Source organism: Crocodylus porosus, unplaced genomic scaffold, assembly GCF_001723895.1.
Source record: "Crocodylus porosus isolate Cpor-Errol unplaced genomic scaffold, CroPor_comp1, whole genome shotgun sequence".
In the NCBI taxonomy this organism is placed as follows: domain Eukaryota; kingdom Metazoa; phylum Chordata; order Crocodylia; family Crocodylidae; genus Crocodylus; species Crocodylus porosus.
This window is the reverse complement of record NW_017728915.1, coordinates 12,959,335-12,978,282: the sequence shown is the minus strand read 5'-3', so window position 1 is coordinate 12,978,282 and position 18,948 is coordinate 12,959,335. Positions and strand designations below refer to the sequence as shown.

The 18,948-nt window shown below is 45.7% G+C and overlaps 1 protein-coding gene across 7 annotated transcripts in view; it reads left to right on the top strand.

Moving 5' to 3' along the window:
- The window catches only part of CHD9 (chromodomain helicase DNA binding protein 9), a 192,787-nt gene that overhangs the window by 86,020 nt on the left and 87,819 nt on the right, over positions 1–18,948 (top strand). For all 7 annotated transcript variants that reach the window (XM_019535722.1, XM_019535721.1, XM_019535719.1 and 4 more), the window contains 3 exons: positions 5,042–5,188; positions 16,964–17,032; positions 17,133–17,188. In XM_019535722.1, coding sequence (XP_019391267.1) covers positions 5,042–5,188; positions 16,964–17,032; positions 17,133–17,188 — 272 coding nt within the window. The remainder of the gene's footprint in view (positions 1–5,041; positions 5,189–16,963; positions 17,033–17,132; positions 17,189–18,948) is intronic.

Sequence of the window (18,948 nt, the reverse complement as noted above, 5' to 3'; positions counted from 1 at the left end):
TGGGGGTTTGTAGGGATGCGTGGATGTGTGTGTGTAGGTATGGTATTGTGGGGAATTGGAGCCACGTTGTGCAGAGCAGGTGGGCAGGAGAGCAGGGGGAGTGGAAGTGAGCAGATCATGGCCTGTGCTGGTGTCCCAGGGCCAGTGCCAGCGGAGCCCATAGCGAGGCAATTGGAGGGCGGGATGTGGGCTGGCAGGAGTCCATGGAGCCAGGCTAGGTTTCTAGCAGGGGGAAAGGGGAGCTGGCCCACGGCTTGGCGGCTTAGGAGCGGCCCTTGCGGCACCCCTTGGGGCTGCTGGCGTGATCGTGGTGGCCACAGGGCTTGGTGGTGGTGGCCGTGGTATATGAGGAGGAGGCGGCGGCTCAGCCACCGCCACCTCCTTGTCACCACGCTCACAGTGCTGCTCGCAGGAGTGCCGGCTGCCGGCATGGTGCTCCCACTGCACCCAGCTGCCGTGGTCTGCCTCTCTGCGTGGCTGCCGCTGCCAACCCTGCACCTTGCCCTGCCGCTGCTACTCTCACAGCAGCTGTCACTGCTGTTCCTGGCTGCCCACCACAGGCGCCTCAGTCTGCTGTGGGGATGGTGTGGCGTGCAAGCAGCCGCAGGGCAGGTGGTGTTCATGGGCACAGCTGAGGCTGCTCAGCGGCAGCCACCCACTACTTCAGCTGCAGCTGTGTGGGGAGGTGAAGCATGGCCACCAGGCATGGCAGGAGTACAATGGCAGCAATGGCCATTCTCACGAGTGGCACCATGAGCACAGAGATGAGAAGGCAGCGAGGGCCGAGCCCGCCTCATCCTTATCCTCCGCCATGGCCGCCATAACCACACTGGCAGCCCCAAGTTGCGCCGCAGCGGCCTCTCTGCCTCGCTTCTGCAGCTGCAGGTGGCTGCCGCTGGGCAACAAAGCCAGGTTTCTCCCACCAGTGCCATGACCCTGCTGTGAGCCCGAGGACCACAGCCACTTGCACTCGCTGCTGTCCTCATAGCAGGCCAAGGCACCCGTGGCAGCCAGGAACAGTAGGAACAACAGCTGCAGGAGTGGATGTAGGGCCAGCAGTGGAGCATGGCAGCCAGGTACAGCGGGAGCACCACAGTGGCAGTGGCTACTCCTGTCAGCAGCACTGCAACACCACTGTGCACGCAGCGACAAGCAGAAGGCAGCAACGGCTGAGCCCGCCTCTTTCTCCTTCTCCACTGCGGCTGCCACCGCCAAGCTCTGTAGTCACCACAGCAGTGACAGTGGCCCTAAGGGGTACTGCAAGGGCCGCTCTGCCTTGCGCAGCAGGAAGGAGCGGAAGGCCAAGGCACGCTACAGCTGGCCCTAACCCACCAAGCAGTCGGTCTGCTTCCCTCACTCCCTCCTGGCAGCCCAGGCTGGCTCCATGGACCCCTTGCAGGCCATGCCCCATGTTCCTGCTGCGTCACTTAGGGTCCTGCCAGTGCTGGCCCCAGGACACTGGCACAGGCCCCACGTTCTACTCACTTCCACTGTCCCTGCTCCCAGGCACCTCTTTCCCTAATTTCCTGCCCACCCGCCGGCCCCTCTGCACGATGTAGATCCTGGCTGCATGGCCAGACTGTGAGACTCCAGCAGGAGCCAGCCCAGCCCCAAGGAGCAGTCTTCCCCTGCTTCCCTGCCCCTCCACTCTTACCTGAATTTCTTGTGCCAGCACAGGCACGAACAACACCACTGTCCCAGGTCAGAAACCCCTCCTAGGCAGGGGTTTCTGGCTGGGGGTGTGGGGCTGGGCAGGCCTTGCTGTTGTAGGAGCCTGCTGTGGTTTCCCCTGGTTCCTACTGCCCCTGGCTCCTGTCATCTTTGACAGGAGTCAGGGGCAGATAAACATTAATTTTCTAGATTTTTTTTAGGGGCCCCATGGGCCACATGGAATAGCCTGGTGGGCAAGATGCAGCCCACAGGCAATATTTTGCACCCCCCCCCCGCTTTAGAACGAATTGCCAGCTGTGAAGCTAGTGCACAAGGTCAGATCTGGGGTGCAGCCCTGAAGTTGGTGTGCTGGATTATGTTGCACCATGCAGTCCTAACACCAGTGTCCTGGATTGGGACTTACTCTGTAGCCAAGGAGTTGATTTGCTGCATTAGACTGGCCTGTAAACCTCAGATTTCTAGTATGTTCCTGTGACCGCCGGGCTTCGATTAACTGTTCTCGGGTGGTTTTAGCCTTACAGGTAGATGTCAAACACCTGTTGGGATCTTGTCAGTGTCGGAGTAGCTTTCTTTTCTCCATGTCCCCAACCCTGTTCTTTCCTGCCATGACTTGATGTTCCTCAGTGTAAGGGGTCGGTTCGTGGGACACCCCGTGGCCCAGGATCCCTCGGCGGTCACTTGGCTCCACCACCCCTATGCCCTGGCCTAATGCCACCTTCAGTGAGTCCCTCATCTGCTGGTCTTGTTCCCCAGCCATGGGGTGACACCACTTGGCCTGCCTCTAAGTGACCACTACCCCATGTTGTGGTGATCACCGGTAAGCTCGGCCCCACAGCCCTCCTCGCCTGGTCCCCTCCCTTCAGGGAATGGTGAATCAAAGAAAACTGGGGCCTCACAGAGGTTCCCCTTCAGCCTCAATGTACGGGCACACTTCCCCTAACTCTCTCTCCCCTAGCCAGGGTTAACCGAACACGACAACCTAAAGGAATGCTGTCTACTAACGTCTCGCTATCCGATAAGCAGTCTATTCTGAGCCCTCCCCCGGCTCCCCTCTGGCTCGTCTCGGCCCAATCGCACCTGATGGTTGCTCCTCCTGCTCAATACCCCAGTGGCCTGGCAGCGATGTCCGCCCCGACTGTACCCCCTTGGGTCTCTCCTGTGGTCTCTCCTTCCTCTTGAGGTTGTCTCCACACCCCATTGTTCTGGCACCCCACCTGTGGGTCGCTTCACTCTCTGGTCTCCTTCCCGCCGCATCCTGCAGGGCCGTGCCTCTAGCTCCTGCATTGTCCAGGGCAGTCTCCAGCCGAGAGGGCTGATTCTGCTCAGCCTACGCCTCTGCTGGCTCTCCTGGCTCCGCTTTTCTTCTGCCGCCGTCCTTTTCGCCGATGGTGCCAGTTGCTGTTCCTCGCCTGGGCTATCTGCCCCCTCCGCAGCTGCAGCTGCCATTTTTATCCCTGCCGGCTGACGTCCCTCCGTGACGTCACCAGCTGGTTGTAATTGAATAAAAAGGCGGCTACTGAGCCGTGCGGGCTCCTCCCTCCGCCTCGTGCGCATCTCGTCCAGAGCTGCAAGTGAGTCCTGTTTACTGCTTTGCTCCCTGGGACAGTCCCCATACTCCAAGATAACTTTTTTTTCCTACCCCTCTCGGGTCCTTCCAAAAATAGTGTGCTTGTTATGTCAAGGGCATGTCATATATGAGGCAATAAGATAGATTCTTTCTATCCACAAATATAATTATATGAAAGCAAAGTCTTCTGATTTTCTTCTTTTAGTTATAGGAGCTTCCATGGATTACATAGGATAATTCAACAGAATTTACTTTAGTTTTGTTACATATGGGCACGGTATGAAACACCAAGGTTTTGGTGCCCCTTAGCAAACTGCAGAGGTGGCCAGAGGGTCTGTTCTACACCTGTCCCTACCTCTGTTATCTGATATCACCTGCCTAGTGAATTTCCTCTACAGCTGCATCTATTGTTATGCACAAAACTAGGAATACAACAGCAAGAATTTGACCCAATTCTTGTTTGTTTAACATTTTCCTTCTTTCCCTCTTACCTATGGGTGAACTGGCTAGACATAGGCCATATTTCATGAAGAATAGTAGCCTATGTTCTGTAGAAGCTGATGGATCTCACCACACTCAGTGAAGGACAATTGTCTCTTTCTCTATTTTCTCCTCCTCCTACCCAGGCTTGCTGTTTGCATTTACTGCAAATAATTACTTCACCAACAGTAAATAAATGTAATTCAGTTACTTCGCTATTAAGCTCAGTCCAGCATATTTCATTAATAACAGATGTTCTATTTCTATCTCTGTGCTAGTTCATTGCCCAAAATAAATGATTTTTTGAGGTAGGTCAGTATTTTCAAATTCCAGCTGGTTGTCAGACTCTTTGTGTTAATCAGTTAAATTGATTGCTGTTGCCTTTGTTTATCCAATTTCCTATCAGTCATCAGCTCACTAAAATAATTAAGGGGCTGTTCAGATGATTTTATGAGTAAAGATAAAATGGTTAAACAGTGAATGAAAGCTTAGGCAAGGAGATAAAAGAACAATTGGTGAGAGATGCACTGGAGGAATGAGGCTTAAAAAAAATTAAGAGTAATGTAATATTGATCATTATTTCCCAGAACTGGAGCTTATCCGGCTAGAATAGCCTTCCAGAGGGAATGATGGAAGTCTCAGAATGAGAAAAATAGAATGGACAATGTACCATTTTAAAACAAATAAAATACACTAAACAAATTAAAATGCATCAGCAGTTGTCTAATCAGCCTGGTCTAATAGGTCTTTTCCATAACTAATTTCTGAGTCTCTTTAGTCTTATATTCTGTTTATACAGGGGGATTTCTTGTTTAATAGAAGAGTCACTTTTGCATATTGTCTGAATTTTCAGTTTGTTTGAATTTTGTATTGAATTTTGTATTCAATTTGTATTGATTTATATGGACTAATCACACTGGTTTCTGGTATTTATTATTAGGAGACTATCACTTAGAATTACAGTGCATTCATGAAATGAAATAGCTATCACTTTTTGTTTGTAAATACCCAGAAATTTATACTCTTTATTAGTTTCCAAGCTGTAAATAAACATGAAGCTCCAAATGTCTTTTTTATTATAATATAACAAAAAAATATTAACAGGATTTGTAGGTCAAAAGTGTATTCTAGAACCTGCTTTCTCTCCTGGTTCATTCATTTAATTTTTTTTTTTTAAATTTGGGTACTCAAAAACTACTAGCGGCTACATTTTTCAATAATTGTATTATAGCTGACTTGCTATATTTTTAAGCCTCTATTTTATATTTGCAATTCCTTCTAGAAAGGTTTAGTAAAAGTATGATTTTTGTTACTGCTTTGCAGAAAAGAAGATCGAATCGTCAAGTTAAAAGGAAAAAGTATGCTGAAGAAGGAGAAGGAAAACAGTCAGAGGAAGAAGCTAAAGTTTCTGTGAAAATCAAAAAGAATTCTGCTCCTTTGCCTGCTGAACAACCCTTACAATTATTTGTGGCAAGTATAATTCAAAATACTAAGTTATGTAAACTTTCTCCAATACTTCTGTTAACAAAAGTTGCTGTGTTTAGTATTATATGATTGACTTATATCAGTTACACAATGATTACAATGCACAGTTGCTATTGCCCGGGTTCTGGATGTAAAGCCACTTGCCTTGGTGCATTGAGGTCCAGTCAGCCATCATCCATTTCCTACTTCCTCAGTTCAGCTGGTGTCTACAGCACAAGCACTTCACTGGGAATCCTGATTAAAAATCTGTTCAGCCAGCTTGTAAGAATGAGACTAGAGGGGGAAATGCACTTTTGTCTGTATTATAATGTCTGTATTATAAAACTATTTAAACCCATTCATTGAGAAGCTAAATGACACTATCTGGATTTGGCCCATCAGCCATATGAGCAGTCAGTATTAACCAGCAAGCTATAGGAACGCATATACTTTTAGGCTCAATATTAAAAAGCTACAGTAAACTACTTAATGGCTGCACAGCATGTTCTGCATTAACCATAATTGTAGAAAGGACATGCCTAATCCTTGCAGCTTTAAAAAAAACCAAAAAAACAAACAGCTTGCATGCAGTTCAGAGATGTCTTTCTCTGTTCCTGTGAAAAATGACCTATATCTGGCTGATGGAAGGTTCTAAAAATTACCATTTGCAAATGCTTAGTAGAGTTTTGTTAGTAAATGCCAGTGAGATTTGGTGACTAGTTCTTTTCTATTCCTGATGTTTCACATCTGTGTAGTTTCCATGGGCTAGCTTAGAGTTAGCAGGATGTTCTTTCAGGTGCTTTCATGGCTGTTGGGCAGAGATGTTGGGTAGCAGAACACAGAATGGAGAGACTTTTTCCTGTGTTCTAACTGGTCTTCTGTCTAGGAAGAAAGGAGGAACAGGTAGAAGCCAACTTTCTTGGATTTTATGGTTCTGGAATAAAGTAGGGGCACAAATAGTCTAGTGATGGGCAATGGAAGCAGAGAAGAGAAGGAAAAGAGGAGAACATGGTAGAACACAGTTAAGTAGTAGGGCTGTGCAAACCTTCGGTAGCCGATTTTGATTTGGAGGAGATTTGATCTGATTCAGCGACTGAATCTCCAAATCCGAATCAAATTGGGAGACCCATTAAAAGGTCAGAATCAAATCAGAAGCCTCCAAATTTATTCAAAATCATGCAGGATGTGGAGACTCGGTAGGACTCCATATACCTCATTTTGGAAAGACTGGTTGAGCAACAGAAGGCCATCTAGTCGTGGAGATTGGGCTCAGCAACCCCCTTAAAACGGAGTGGAATACCATCTCCCAGATCTTAGTGGTCCTCAAACCATTCCTCAAAGCCACCGAGAGCCTCAGCGCTGGCAATGCCCTCCTTAACCAGGTGATTGCCATAGTGAAGGAGCTTGAGAATGAAATGGAGAAGTTCCAGGGGGTTGATGTTCCTCGCTGGGGCAAGCCACTTTCACCAGAGATGCAGGCACTGGTGAAGCAGCTGAAGGAGGGCATAAAAAAACAGCTGGATCTGTTCTGGTCCAGTACGGTCCACATGCTGGTGGGCATGTGCAACCCAAGGGTGAAGGAGAGTGTCTGTCTGCAGCAGCAAAACCCTGGGTCACTAGACGGAGGTGCTGGTGAACAGTGTCAGGGAGGCAGAATGGTAGAAGCTGAGGGATGTGGAAGAGGGGCATCCACATTCCCATGCCAGCACTCCAACCATGAGCCAATCTCCTCCGCTACAGGTGCTGCCAGTATGGGCCAAGGGCATGGCTTTAATGGTGGGGTCCAGAGGCACCAGACCCCACTGTCAGGCAGGTAGTGCCGAGGCCTTGCGGAGGACGTGGAGCTGCTGCACTGTGACCTCTTGTCCTATTGGGCAACCCACAGCCATGTGGGGCAGGATCTGGCCACAGTTGCCCGGCGACATCTGTCCACTAGCCAGTGTTCCAAAGGAGAGGGTGTTCACCATTGCTGCGGATGTTGTAACACCCCACCATACCTCCTTGGATCCTGAGTTGGTGGAGCAGCTGATGTTCCTGAAGGCGAACCTCCTGCTGGGTTTCAATATGTGAATCGGCACTGAATCTGAATCCGAATTGGCCAAATCAAATTGGAACAGTTATTTGAATCCCTGTCCTTCTGAATTGGCCAAATCTGAAGCAAATACTTTGCACAGGCCTATGAAGCAGATGAAAGAAGGAGATAGATTGGAAAGATAATATAGATGTAAATGTGTTATAAGAAGAGAGGAAGAGAAGTTTGAGGCACTGCAGTTGGAAAATCTATAAACAATAATGCGTTCTTTTCCTGAGATTTGGAATAGAACACAGGATTTGAGGCTCCGAACCTTCTGCTGCTGTCAGCAGATATTCACAAAACTCACTGGTGAAATTACACCTCATCCTCTTCCAGCAGCAGGCCCGCAGAATATAGCAACCTTTTTTCTACTAGAACAAGTGGTATACAGGTCTTGGTACAGGTAAAAGTCCCAAATTTTTGGATGATCCATGCTGGATCTGTAAAATTCCATGGTTTTTTATCTTTAAAAATATTTTCTGGAATCTGTGTGGAAAATACCATGTAAACATGTTACTAAAGCTTGCAGTATAATGCATACGTCTAATGTGATTTCCATGAACTATTATGTGCTAGACTTTGCAAGTGTAACTTTCTTGTAACTTACTGTTTATGTAGTAAATCAAATCTAAATGTTTGCAGTTGCTTTTTTGAAATTGAGAACATCAGTGTAAAAAATCCCTTTTTATATATTCCCTTTATAGACTCTTTTCCTGCTTTTTAGTGATCAGTGTGCTGGATCTTCCTTTTTGTGTCCTTTTCATATTTTTTTGAGTTTTTTCCTTTCCAAAACATTGGCACTTTTTTGCAGTCTTCTTTGTTTTCCACTTTTGTTTCTTCTTGCTTTCCAGTTTTACCAGTTTCATATTTTCAGATTTTTGCAGGGTCATCAGAACAGCTACATTTGCATACAGTAGCTGGCAGGGAAACAGGCTAGGATGCCAGTCAGATTTTGCTTTCATTACCTCCAGGTATCAAGTCCTGCTGCAGCTCTAATGGGGGGCCCTTTGTATGTAACCAAGAATAGGTTGTATAGGAAATGATTTAAGTCAGTGCTCTCCAAGTAGAGGTGTTAACTTACTACTCCTGGGCTCTCATGCAGCCACTGCTTTTCCTCCATCACTCTGACTGTAGCAGTAGCCAGGGTCTGTGTGCTCATTCTGCCTCCTCCAGCTTCTGCTTCCTGCCTCTGGCTCAGAGAAGTGTGGTATGGTACAGCCCATGAGGCTGAAGGAGACCACAGCTAGGGAACAGGGTGAGGATGTAGTCCAGGGGGCATGTGGCTCATGCTGCTGCAGCCTGCGCAACCTGTGACCTCCACTGGTTTACTCATTTTAAGTATTTACAGTTATTTTTTATATCTGACTACCTATTGTTGCACACGTACCCGGTGTACCCTTGACCTGCGAGCCTGGGTTGACACGACCGGCTTGGCGCAGAAGGGATAGATGACCGGACAGGTGGGGAGTAGCGGCGAGTAGGAGTCAGGCAGCTTGAAGCGTATTGGTTGTATGAAAGGTTTATTGTACTTAGGCTACCGATGGTCGCAGCGTAGGCAGGATACCTGACTTGTTCAGTTACAGCGCATGAACTTAAACTAAAGGGGTCTGTTGGTTCATGGGGTTCCTGAGCCGAGCCCTTGCTTTCTCGCCCGGAGGCTAGGTGCGGCTGCCCGACTCATTAGTCCCAGAACTGGTCGACAGCTCATGCACAGGGAAAAACTATAATGCACTTTCGATCAGTAAACTTCCGAGAGCTCTTTGACGAGAAGATCAGACGAACCGGTGAACGAGATACGCCAAATGAAGAACGGCTGGTGGGGAGATGTCTACAGGTGGCCATTCTGCTGACTGTGTCTCCTTGGTGTGCTCGGAGTTCTCCACTTAATGGCGGAATCTGCTCTTAGTTATAGTCAGCAGTGACCAATCACTTCATGCCAGTTGTGAATATTTACTGACCGCCAATTACGTTCTTACACAGTGACCTAGATACATATTCATCTGACCTAGATACCTATTCATTTGACCCAGATACATTATTCATCTGGCTGCCCTCAGTGGGTTCAAAAGGTCAACCTTGTGATTGGCATCTGCGATACTTATCACTGCAGATAACAAGCTCCTTAAGTGTGGGGAACAAACTTTTAACAAACTCCAACTGCAATGCGTCTTTTAGCAAAGAAATAAAGGCTACTAGTGCTGAGGGGTCTTTATGGCCTGTGTCCTTACTAAGTTATTATGGTCTTTTGGTTTGCTGGCATTGGCACTCTAACCGACAGGTAAAACTCAGACATAACACCTATATTCCACTGCTTGAAAATACTTACAATACTATACGTGTTTCAGTCTTCCTGTTAGTTTTGTTAGCATTTATTACAAACTTTCTGGGTAGCAATAGAAATATATTCATCCATAACCAGCCTCAGGCTCCCTGTCCTCCTGCCTTCCCCCTGGGGCCTCCACAGCCCAGCGGGCAGGACCCAGCACAGCAGGCCAGAGTAGGGCAGGGAAGTTCAATACTGCTGCCACAAGCCCCATGTTACCTTGCTGCAGAGGCCCTGGGGAGGGAAGCAGAGCAGGCAGCTCCAAGCCTACAGGGGGCAGCTTGTCCCCCCCCACCCTGGCTCTGCTCTGGCCATACCACCTATGGGGGAGGAGGAGCTGGCCTCCATGCTTTGCTCTGCCACAGCAGCTGCCACCTCCCACAGGCAGCAGGTGGGGCTCTAGTGCTGCTGCTGGGGGCTGCAGACCTGGGTCCCTGGCCCTGCAGCCCTGGCAGCTTGGGGCCCCCTCTGGCAGGGCTGAGTAGGGGGGAGGCTATGAGTGAGGAGTTAGGGGTACCAGCAGGGCCAGGGGCCTGTGGGTAGAGAGGGATACAAAAACCCAAAATCAAGTGCCAAAATGTGTAGGTACAGTAAAAGCTGCCTTAACCGGCACCTTACAAGCCAGCATGCTCTATTAACTGGCATACTGGCTTGTAAGGTAAAAGGGAAACCGGAAGTGCCCACTCTGGCACTTCCGGTTTCACAGAGTCCCCACAGCCTGGAGCAAAGCAGCCTGAGCTGTCAAGCTCCCATGGCCTGGTGCATAGCAGCCTGTGAAGGGCCTGCCTCCTTGTCCCTCGGGGGCCCATGGGGCCCCTGGGAGGGGCAGCTATCTGGCAGGAGGGGCAGCAATGCCCTGGACACAGCAGGAGAAGCAGCGGCCTGAACAGGCAAAGTCGCCTGTTTGAGCCTCTCAATTAACCAGCATATTTTGTTATCCAGCACCCCGCCGTTCCCCATGGGTGCCGGATAATAAAGCTTTTGCTGTATATAGAATGTATTATAGTGATTGAGGCACTGGTAGGCTTCCAAATTGCTTTAAAATTGTAAATATATCAATAAAGCATTGTGTTCAACCAGTACCTGTATATATGGTGGTTTTATTTTAATTGCGGATTTTGGGGTTTTTAATGGGAGAATTTGCAATTTTTATTTATTTACTTATTTAAACAAAAACTAGGATCCCTAATCATGACTTTATTTGCATATCCAACGCTTGAAACCAGTTTAACTATTGGGACAAGGGTGTGTGGGGGGGGGGGTGTAAGGGAGGGGAGGAACAGTTTCTTTTAATGACAGTTTTACAAAAGCTTCCAAAATGATTTGGAATATTAAAATTAAACCTGGTAGAAATTAATTTGTAAGCAAAAATGTAGATAAGGCTATCAAGTTAAGGAATAAAAACAATTCATGTCGTCTCCCCAGTTTGACATTACTTGAAGAAGAGTTTAATCTATGATAATATTGATCTAACCAATTAAAGGAAAAGTTCTACTTTGAAAGTGTGAACACTGCATATAGGCCTGTAATGTATCTTATTTTTTTATTATTTAAAATTTCCTGAGAGAGTCCATACTTTTGTTTGATTAAAGTATCTAGTTAGGAATATGTATTTATTATAGGATAGTCCTCCTTTTATGTCCCTATCATATCATTTGAGAAAATTTTTTTATTTTTGTTTAAAAGATTAATGTTTCTCACTTTGAAGAACGTGTGAGATTAGGATCTTTTATTTATAAAGATTTTATATACCTACTGATTTTATTCAGCGCCAGAACATATATAATCCTTATATCACAGTTTGACATGAAACTTATGTAATTATGAAAAGATTCCAAAGAGAGATTTATAGTTTTGGAAGAGAAAGTAGCAAAAAGCAACACATGTCCTGTATTCAGTTTGAACCTTTAAAACATTAGAATGTGTTTTATTTATTAAGATAATGCTACATTCATTACTGTCATGATTTTTCAGTTTTCATGAGACCTCAACATATGCTACTTTAATACACAAGCATATTGCAGCTTCACACTGATCTTTCTATTAAGATAAAAAGTCATTATAGTCATCCAAAGAAGTATGGAGAGGTTTTAAAATAGTATTATGGGATAAGAATAAATTATGTAACTCAAATTAAATAAAGCCACGACTGACCTATGATATAGTAACATTATAATCCATCTTAACTTGCAAACAAAATTAGAAACTAATACATTGTTATTAAGATAATATTAATGCAAGTGTTGACTTGCTAAGATCTCAAGGATGCTGTCACCTAAGTAGCCTAATAACATTCTTCCTCCTTTTGATTTTAAAAAAACAAAACAAAAACAAATTAATTGAAACATCTATTAAATTATATATTAAAGATAATATGGCCAAAGCTCTATTATCCAGCATCCATGAGGAATGGGGGATGCTGGTTAATCAAATATGCTGATTAATTAAATATGCTGCATCCACTGCACCAGGGCTTTCACTCTCTCTGGTGTCAGTGTGGGGGGTACAGGGAGAGGGGCCTCACACAGGCTGCCTTGCCCCGGGTCATGGTCCACAAGGAAAAAGAGGGACTCAGCTTGTGGCGGCGAACCTGGAAGTGGGACTTCTGGTTTCACTTTTGCCATGCCTCTCGGAAGGAAGATTTGTATTGACAGATGTCAGTCAGCAGAGCATTCTGGATGGTGAAGTTCTGGATAACACGGCTTTTGCTGTACTTTATTACATAAAGTACAGAAAAAAAAAATTATATAAAGATTATATTCAGTTAAATATAAGAACGGTTTATTGATTGAACTGAAAAATAATTATATTCAGTTAAATATAAGAACGGTTTATTGATTGAACTGAAAAATATAAAATTTAGTATGAGTGTTTAGTATTTAGATAGAAAAGAACCTGAATGGTCTTGTAAACCTTATTATGACATGGACCTGTGAAAGGTTAATATGGCTTATAATTAGAGCCCTACTTAATTCATGGATTTTGCGGAAACAACAAAATCCAGGACTGTCTGAAAAATTGGCAAAGAAAAAAACTTTAATAAAAATAAAGTGCTGGCTCTCCAGTGGGAGCCAGTGGTCCTTGCAGCTGAGAGGGGAAGGTGACGGCGGACGGATGGCACACAGGGCAGCCTCCTCCTCCCCCCACCAGGGCCTCTCTGCTAATCGCCACCAATGGCTGGCACAAAGGGCAGCCAGCAGTCAACATGGCAGCTGCCCCTCTCCCCTCCTCCCTCGCAGGCTTCTCCACCAATCAGCACCAAGGGGCAAGGCCACTGCAAAATACTCATAAAATCAGCTCTGCATGCCAGAAAAAAACATTTTGTCTTGCTGCAATTTAGGTAGATCCCTATTTACTATGTTACTTATCATAGGTCAGATGTGGCTTTATTCAACATAATACATACTACATAATTTATATGTATCCCATAGAATACAAATTGCAATTTTAAGACCTTTCCATACTTTTCTGATAATTATATTTACTTTTTATCTTAATAGAAAGATGGGTTTGAAGCTGCAGTGTGCTTGCATATTAAAGCAGCATATGCTGAGATCCTGTGAAAGAATGTAGGTGCTGAAGTTGGATTAAAGGTAACATTGAAGTATCTAAGTTGTGACTACCAAAACTACTGCTTAGCTACTACTTAACCTGGGAGGTGCCTTAAAAATGCCTGGAAATACCCCAGCCTTGATAGATGAAGAGCTCAGTGCCTATCTTGTCTAAGCTCTAAACAAACTATGCATTCCTTTGCCTTTCTCTTACAGTCAGGAGCAGAATTTGAATCCAGTGCAGTTAAGGATTGACATGACACCTCGTTCAGTGAAGGACAGAAAGGCTTTAATAACTATACCACAAATGAGCTATAGAACAAAATGACGGAAAAGACTCCTTCCCGCTATTCAATAAATGAGCTGTCACAAAATTCCATTATATATTATCCACAAGTTTCTCTCACCAATATAGGCAGGAAGTGGTTTCAGTCTTTTATAGCCTTCACCAGGCGGGGATTTGTTTCTGACAGTGATCAGTTTGGATGCAGTTTGCAATGTTGCAGTGATTTTTCTTTCTCTCTCCTGAAGTTCTTTTTGCCAGCAACTCTGTTTCTTATACATTTCACTTGTATAGCTTCAAAGAATTTCTCCTTGATCACTGGGCGATTAAAGTCCAAACAAAGCAGGTAGGAAGGGATCATCATATTACAATTGCTAGCTGCTTGGATCCTGTTTTGGGTCATTCAGTTGTGAACCTTGTTTTGCAAGCTTTTGATTAGTCCAGAAGGTTACATTTCAATCAAATGGGATGGGTCTTGATCAGGAGTGGGCAAACTATGGCCCATGGGCTGGATCTGGTCTGTGAGGCCATTCTACCCAGCCCGCAGAGCCCCTAAAAATTTTAAAAAATTAATATTTCTCTGCCCTTGGTTCCTATAAAAAAAAAAAAAAATGACAGGAACCAAAGGCAGTAGGACCCAGGGGGAGCCTGGCAGGCTCCCACAACAGCAGGGCCTGCCCCCCAGCCATAAGCCTGAGCTGGGGCTTCTGGCCTGGGAGCACATGGCTGCTCCAGTAGCACTGGAACTGCAGGTAAGGGGAAAGGCCAGGGGAGGACTCCAGGCAGGGAAGGAGCCCGGGGAAAAGTGGCCCGGAGAAAAGCTGAGTGTGGGTGGGGGAAAAGCAGCCCCTCACCCACCCTGTGCCCAGCACCCCACACTGCAGCCACTCACAGCTGGCCTGGGGCTGCCTGTGCCTGCTTTAGGTGGCCCCGCGTGGGCTGCAAGCGGCCGCAGCAGAGAGTGCCGGCCACGAGGCAGGGGAGTAGCCGCTTTTCCCTCGACTCCTTCCTGGTCCAGAGGAAAGCGGCCCCTCCCCTGCCCTGTGGCTGGTACCCCACACTGCAGCCACTCGCAGCCCACATAGGGCTGTCTGGAGCAGGCACAGGCAGCCTCGTGGGCTGCAAGCGGCTGCAGTGCAGGGTGCTGGCCACGGGGCAGGTGAGGGGCCGCTTCCCCTCCCCCCCACTACCTCCTGTGCTCAGCACCACCTTGTAACCCGGCCCTGCTGCCAGCCTGGACCCCATGCTGGGTCTGGCCTCACATGTCGGGGCTGCACACAGTGTCAGCAGCTGCGGGCCCCCCCACCTAGCTGTGCCAGGCAGCGTTTGCCACCATCGCCTCTGGGCTGTCCGGCGCACTCTCCGGGCAGGCAACAGCAGCCAGCACTGCCCGACGTGGCACGTGGGGGTGCTGCAGCTGCTGCTGCCGACGGGCAAGCCCAGAGCCAGCTTGGAGCCCAGGCTGGCAGCGGGGCAGGTTACAAGTTGGTGCTGAGCGCAGGGAAAACCGGTCCCTTATTCACCCCATGGCCAGTGCCCCATGCTGTAGCTGCTTACAGCTCACATGGGGCTGCTTGTGCCTGATCCAGACAGCCCCACATTGGCTACTAGTGCCTGGAGCAGGGAGCACCGTCCATGGGGCAGGCAAGGAGCCGCTGTTCCCCATGCTCAGTACCAGCTTCTTCCCTGCCAGCAAGCAGGGGATCAGGGCTGTGCGCTGCCCCCTGTCTGTACTGCAGGGCTGGGGGGCATTGGGAGTGAGAAGGTGTGGGAGCACAGGGCCCGCACCGGTGCCCCAGGGCCAGTGCTGGTGGGGACCAAAGCAGGGTGGCAGGAGCACAGGGTCCCAGCCCGCCAGGGCTCTATGGAGCTGAGCCAGCTCCCCCTCTCCCTGCTGGTGCAGCCCAGCCTGGCTCCACAGGCCCCTGCCAGCCTGTCCCCCACTGCTGCTGGCCCTGGGACACCGGTCCCAAGATGGTAACCAGGGGGCGGGCCACCTGTCAAAGGGCAGGGCTGCCCATGTGGCCCTGGACAGCCTGCCAAAACTAGGTAAGCGGCCTTCCGCCCAAAATAATTGCCTGCCCCTGGTCTTGATTGACAGAATGGGACACGCTGGGGTTCTGATCACAAGATGCTGATTTGGGTAGTTGTTTTAACAGTGGGGCAGAACCCAAGATATTCTGAACCAGTGATGGTCTATCAGGACATTACAAAACCCCAAACAGACATTCAATGAGAAATAAGGGAGGATGTGTCAACAATCACGTAAGGAGATTCAGTTATTTATGAATGGTTTAGCATAATAAAACATTGGGTGCATTTGTAACTAGCACAGGAGATTAAATCAGCTGGGATTGCTTCATTTTGCCTGGTCCCCAGTCACGATCTTGCATTCTTATGCAAGATGCACTGTTGTTGTAAACCAGTCATTTAAATTTCATGTCTAGATCCAGCCAAGTTTTCATGGTCAGCTTTGCCTATGTCCTAAGTAAGTGCTTTTAACGGTTATTCAGAGGAGGCAGTAACATCATCAGCTTTTTTTTTTTTTTTTCCCCTTCCTCTTCTTCCAGCTATGTTTTAAAAGGAAGTAGTAACTTTGTTCTGTTTGGAAAGAATGACCCCAGGAAAGGATTCTGGCCTCTGACCCATAGGTCAAAGGAGGGCACCGCTTAGGTGATACTAAGCCTTAAGCATGAGAGGGGTTCTAGCTTCTTGTTTCTATACTTGTTATCTTTTGACAACTACTGCTTAGCATGATTTGTTTTTTGTGGGTACCATCCAGACTCAGCTTCCGCTGCTGATACATTGTGTAGGGTGCCAAATACAAGATTGTGGATTCCATGGTGGGGCCCAGGTTTTAAGTGTTGCAAAACTTGGCACCTCGGCATTCAAATCTTTTTGTGAATCTAGGCCTATAAATGTCGTGGAAAGGAGTATTTAATTGAAATATGGAAGCTGATTTATAATGATGGATCAGTAAGTTTTTAGTCCACAAAGGAACTTTGGTATTATAGCCTTAAATGTGAACATCAAGGAATCCTCACTCTAATTGCACTTGGCAGAAAGTGGATGGAGTGAGTCTCAATGAGTGCAGTGCATGGTCATACAATGATTAATTAAAAAAAGATTAATTTACTCTGTTCGGTACTAGATAGTTATTCTTCTTGTAGAATTAAATTCCTAATTTAATTTCTTATCTCTACTTGCCTCTCAATTATATGGAGTTCTGCAAGTCTTCATAACTTGAACATTCTACAATCTACCACTTAAGATAAATATATTGATGTATTATAACATGTCTTTAGATGAATTAATAGTAATGACAGCTCAGTACAGCAAAATGAAAATATTGTTCATCTGGATTTTTTTTTTTTAATTTAACGGAATTGACAAGCTGATATCCAAAAGAAAAAACGTTATTGAAAATAGTGGGGTTTTCTTTACCTTTTAACAAGAAGATTAAGATATTATGAAGGTTTTTAAACCTCAGGCATTATAAAGAACACATCTTATGCTAGCCACAATAATTTCATTATTTCCATGTTTATAGGAGAATCCAAGTGAAGAGGATGCAGCAATTGTAGACAAAATTTTATCTTCAAGGATAGTAAAGAAAGAAGTAAGTAATTGTCTATTTGTTTGATGGTATAAAAAGGTTTATTCCAAAATGCACTTTAAAAGTCTGAAAGCCTAAACAAATCCTCAATATGCTTTCTTAGGTATCAGCTGGAGTGACTGTGGAAGCAGAAGAATTCTTTGTGAAATACAAGAATTAGTAAGTATTAGAATTGTTTGATTGTGCAAGTTGAATATTTAAAAGGCAAACAAGTCTCCTGATTTGAAGAGGTGTGTTTTTTACACACACACACACACACACACACACACACACACACACACACACACACACACACACACACACACATACACACACACACACAGAGCCGCATTGGCCATAAGTATTTTTTTTTAAACCACTTAAGGTCAGATGTCATTTTCATATACAGTTGTTTTCTTCATGAGTAGCCCCATTCATTATTTTTAAAATACAAATTTATTAAGATTTATAACATTTATAGCACTAATGCCCACAATATATAATCAGTGTAAAGTAGTTGTAAAGTTGTATTTTTAAAAAATACATTTTTATCACCTTGTGTCTTGTATATTAGCCAAATTCAGCAGGAGATAGCTGCCTAAGATTAAATTTAATTTCCTTGGCTTACATCAAGTGAATGTAGAATACATTAATATTATCACAGAACCTAGGGCAGTTTCCTATGGACTGTAGTTCCACTCTAATGCATAGTACAGTGGGTTTTGTCCGATGGAAACCAAACCATAATGTGTCAAAAGTTTATTTAGTAAGATAAATTTTGAATCGTAAAAGAATATAGAGCCACCTGGGATCATATAATCCAGCCAGTCCCCTCCTAGTTGAATCATCCTTTCTCGTGTAAACCATCCCAGCAAGTGTTTTATCTAACTCTCGCATAAAAATCACCAGTGATGGAAATTCCACAGCCTCTCTAAGTAACTTGTCCCAGGGTTTAACCACAGTTATTGCTGGGAGGTTCTTCGTATCTAACCTAAATTTCCCTTGTTGCAATTAAAGCCCATTTCTTCTGGTCCTATCCTCTGCGAACACAGGGAGCACCCATTCACTGTCCTTTTTATAACAGCCCGTTTTGCATTTGATTGTAGTCTTAAGTCTTCCCTTCTCCAAAATTCTCTTCTCCAGAAAAAAAGCTTCCTATAGCCTTTTCATATAAATTACATTTTCTAGAACTCTGAAGTATTTTGTGTTGCTCTTTTCTGGACCACTTACAATTTCTCCATGCCTATTTGGCTGTACTGCAACTTAGCCAATTATGTCCCAATTTGTATTTCTTCATTTGATTGTTCCATCCTAAGTGCAGTACTTTGTACTTGTCCTTATTCAGTTTCATACAATTTTATAGTACGTCTTGAACTTGTCAAAGTAATTTTGAATGCTAGTCCTCTCTTTCAGTGTGCCTGCTGACCCACCCAGCTTGGTGTCATTTACTAAGTGCGCACTCGATTTCATCCCCTAGGTTACGATGGGATATAAACAGGACCCAGGACAGACCCCTGAGGAGCTCCACTTAAGGCCTCCTCCCAGCTAGACACTGAGCCATCAATGTATTATTTTGGGGGCAACCAAATGATTCAGTTAGTTATGCACCCACCTTATCATAGTTTCATCTAAACTATTCCCTTAGATTTATGACAATATCATGAAAAACACAATTAGAATCCTTAATATAGTCAAACTGTATTGCAGCCACTGCTCTCCCCTATCCTCAAAGCCTGTCACCTTGTCATAGAAGTAAATCAGTTATAAACATGACTTGTCTGTGTTAGCTGTTCCTTATCACCTTGTTATTTCATAGATTTCATAGACATTAGGGCTGGAAGGGACCTTGGGAGATAGAGTCCAGCCCCCTGCCCAAAGGGCAGGAAGTCAGCTGGGGTCATAGGATCCCAGCAAGATAAGCATCCAATTTACTCTTGAAG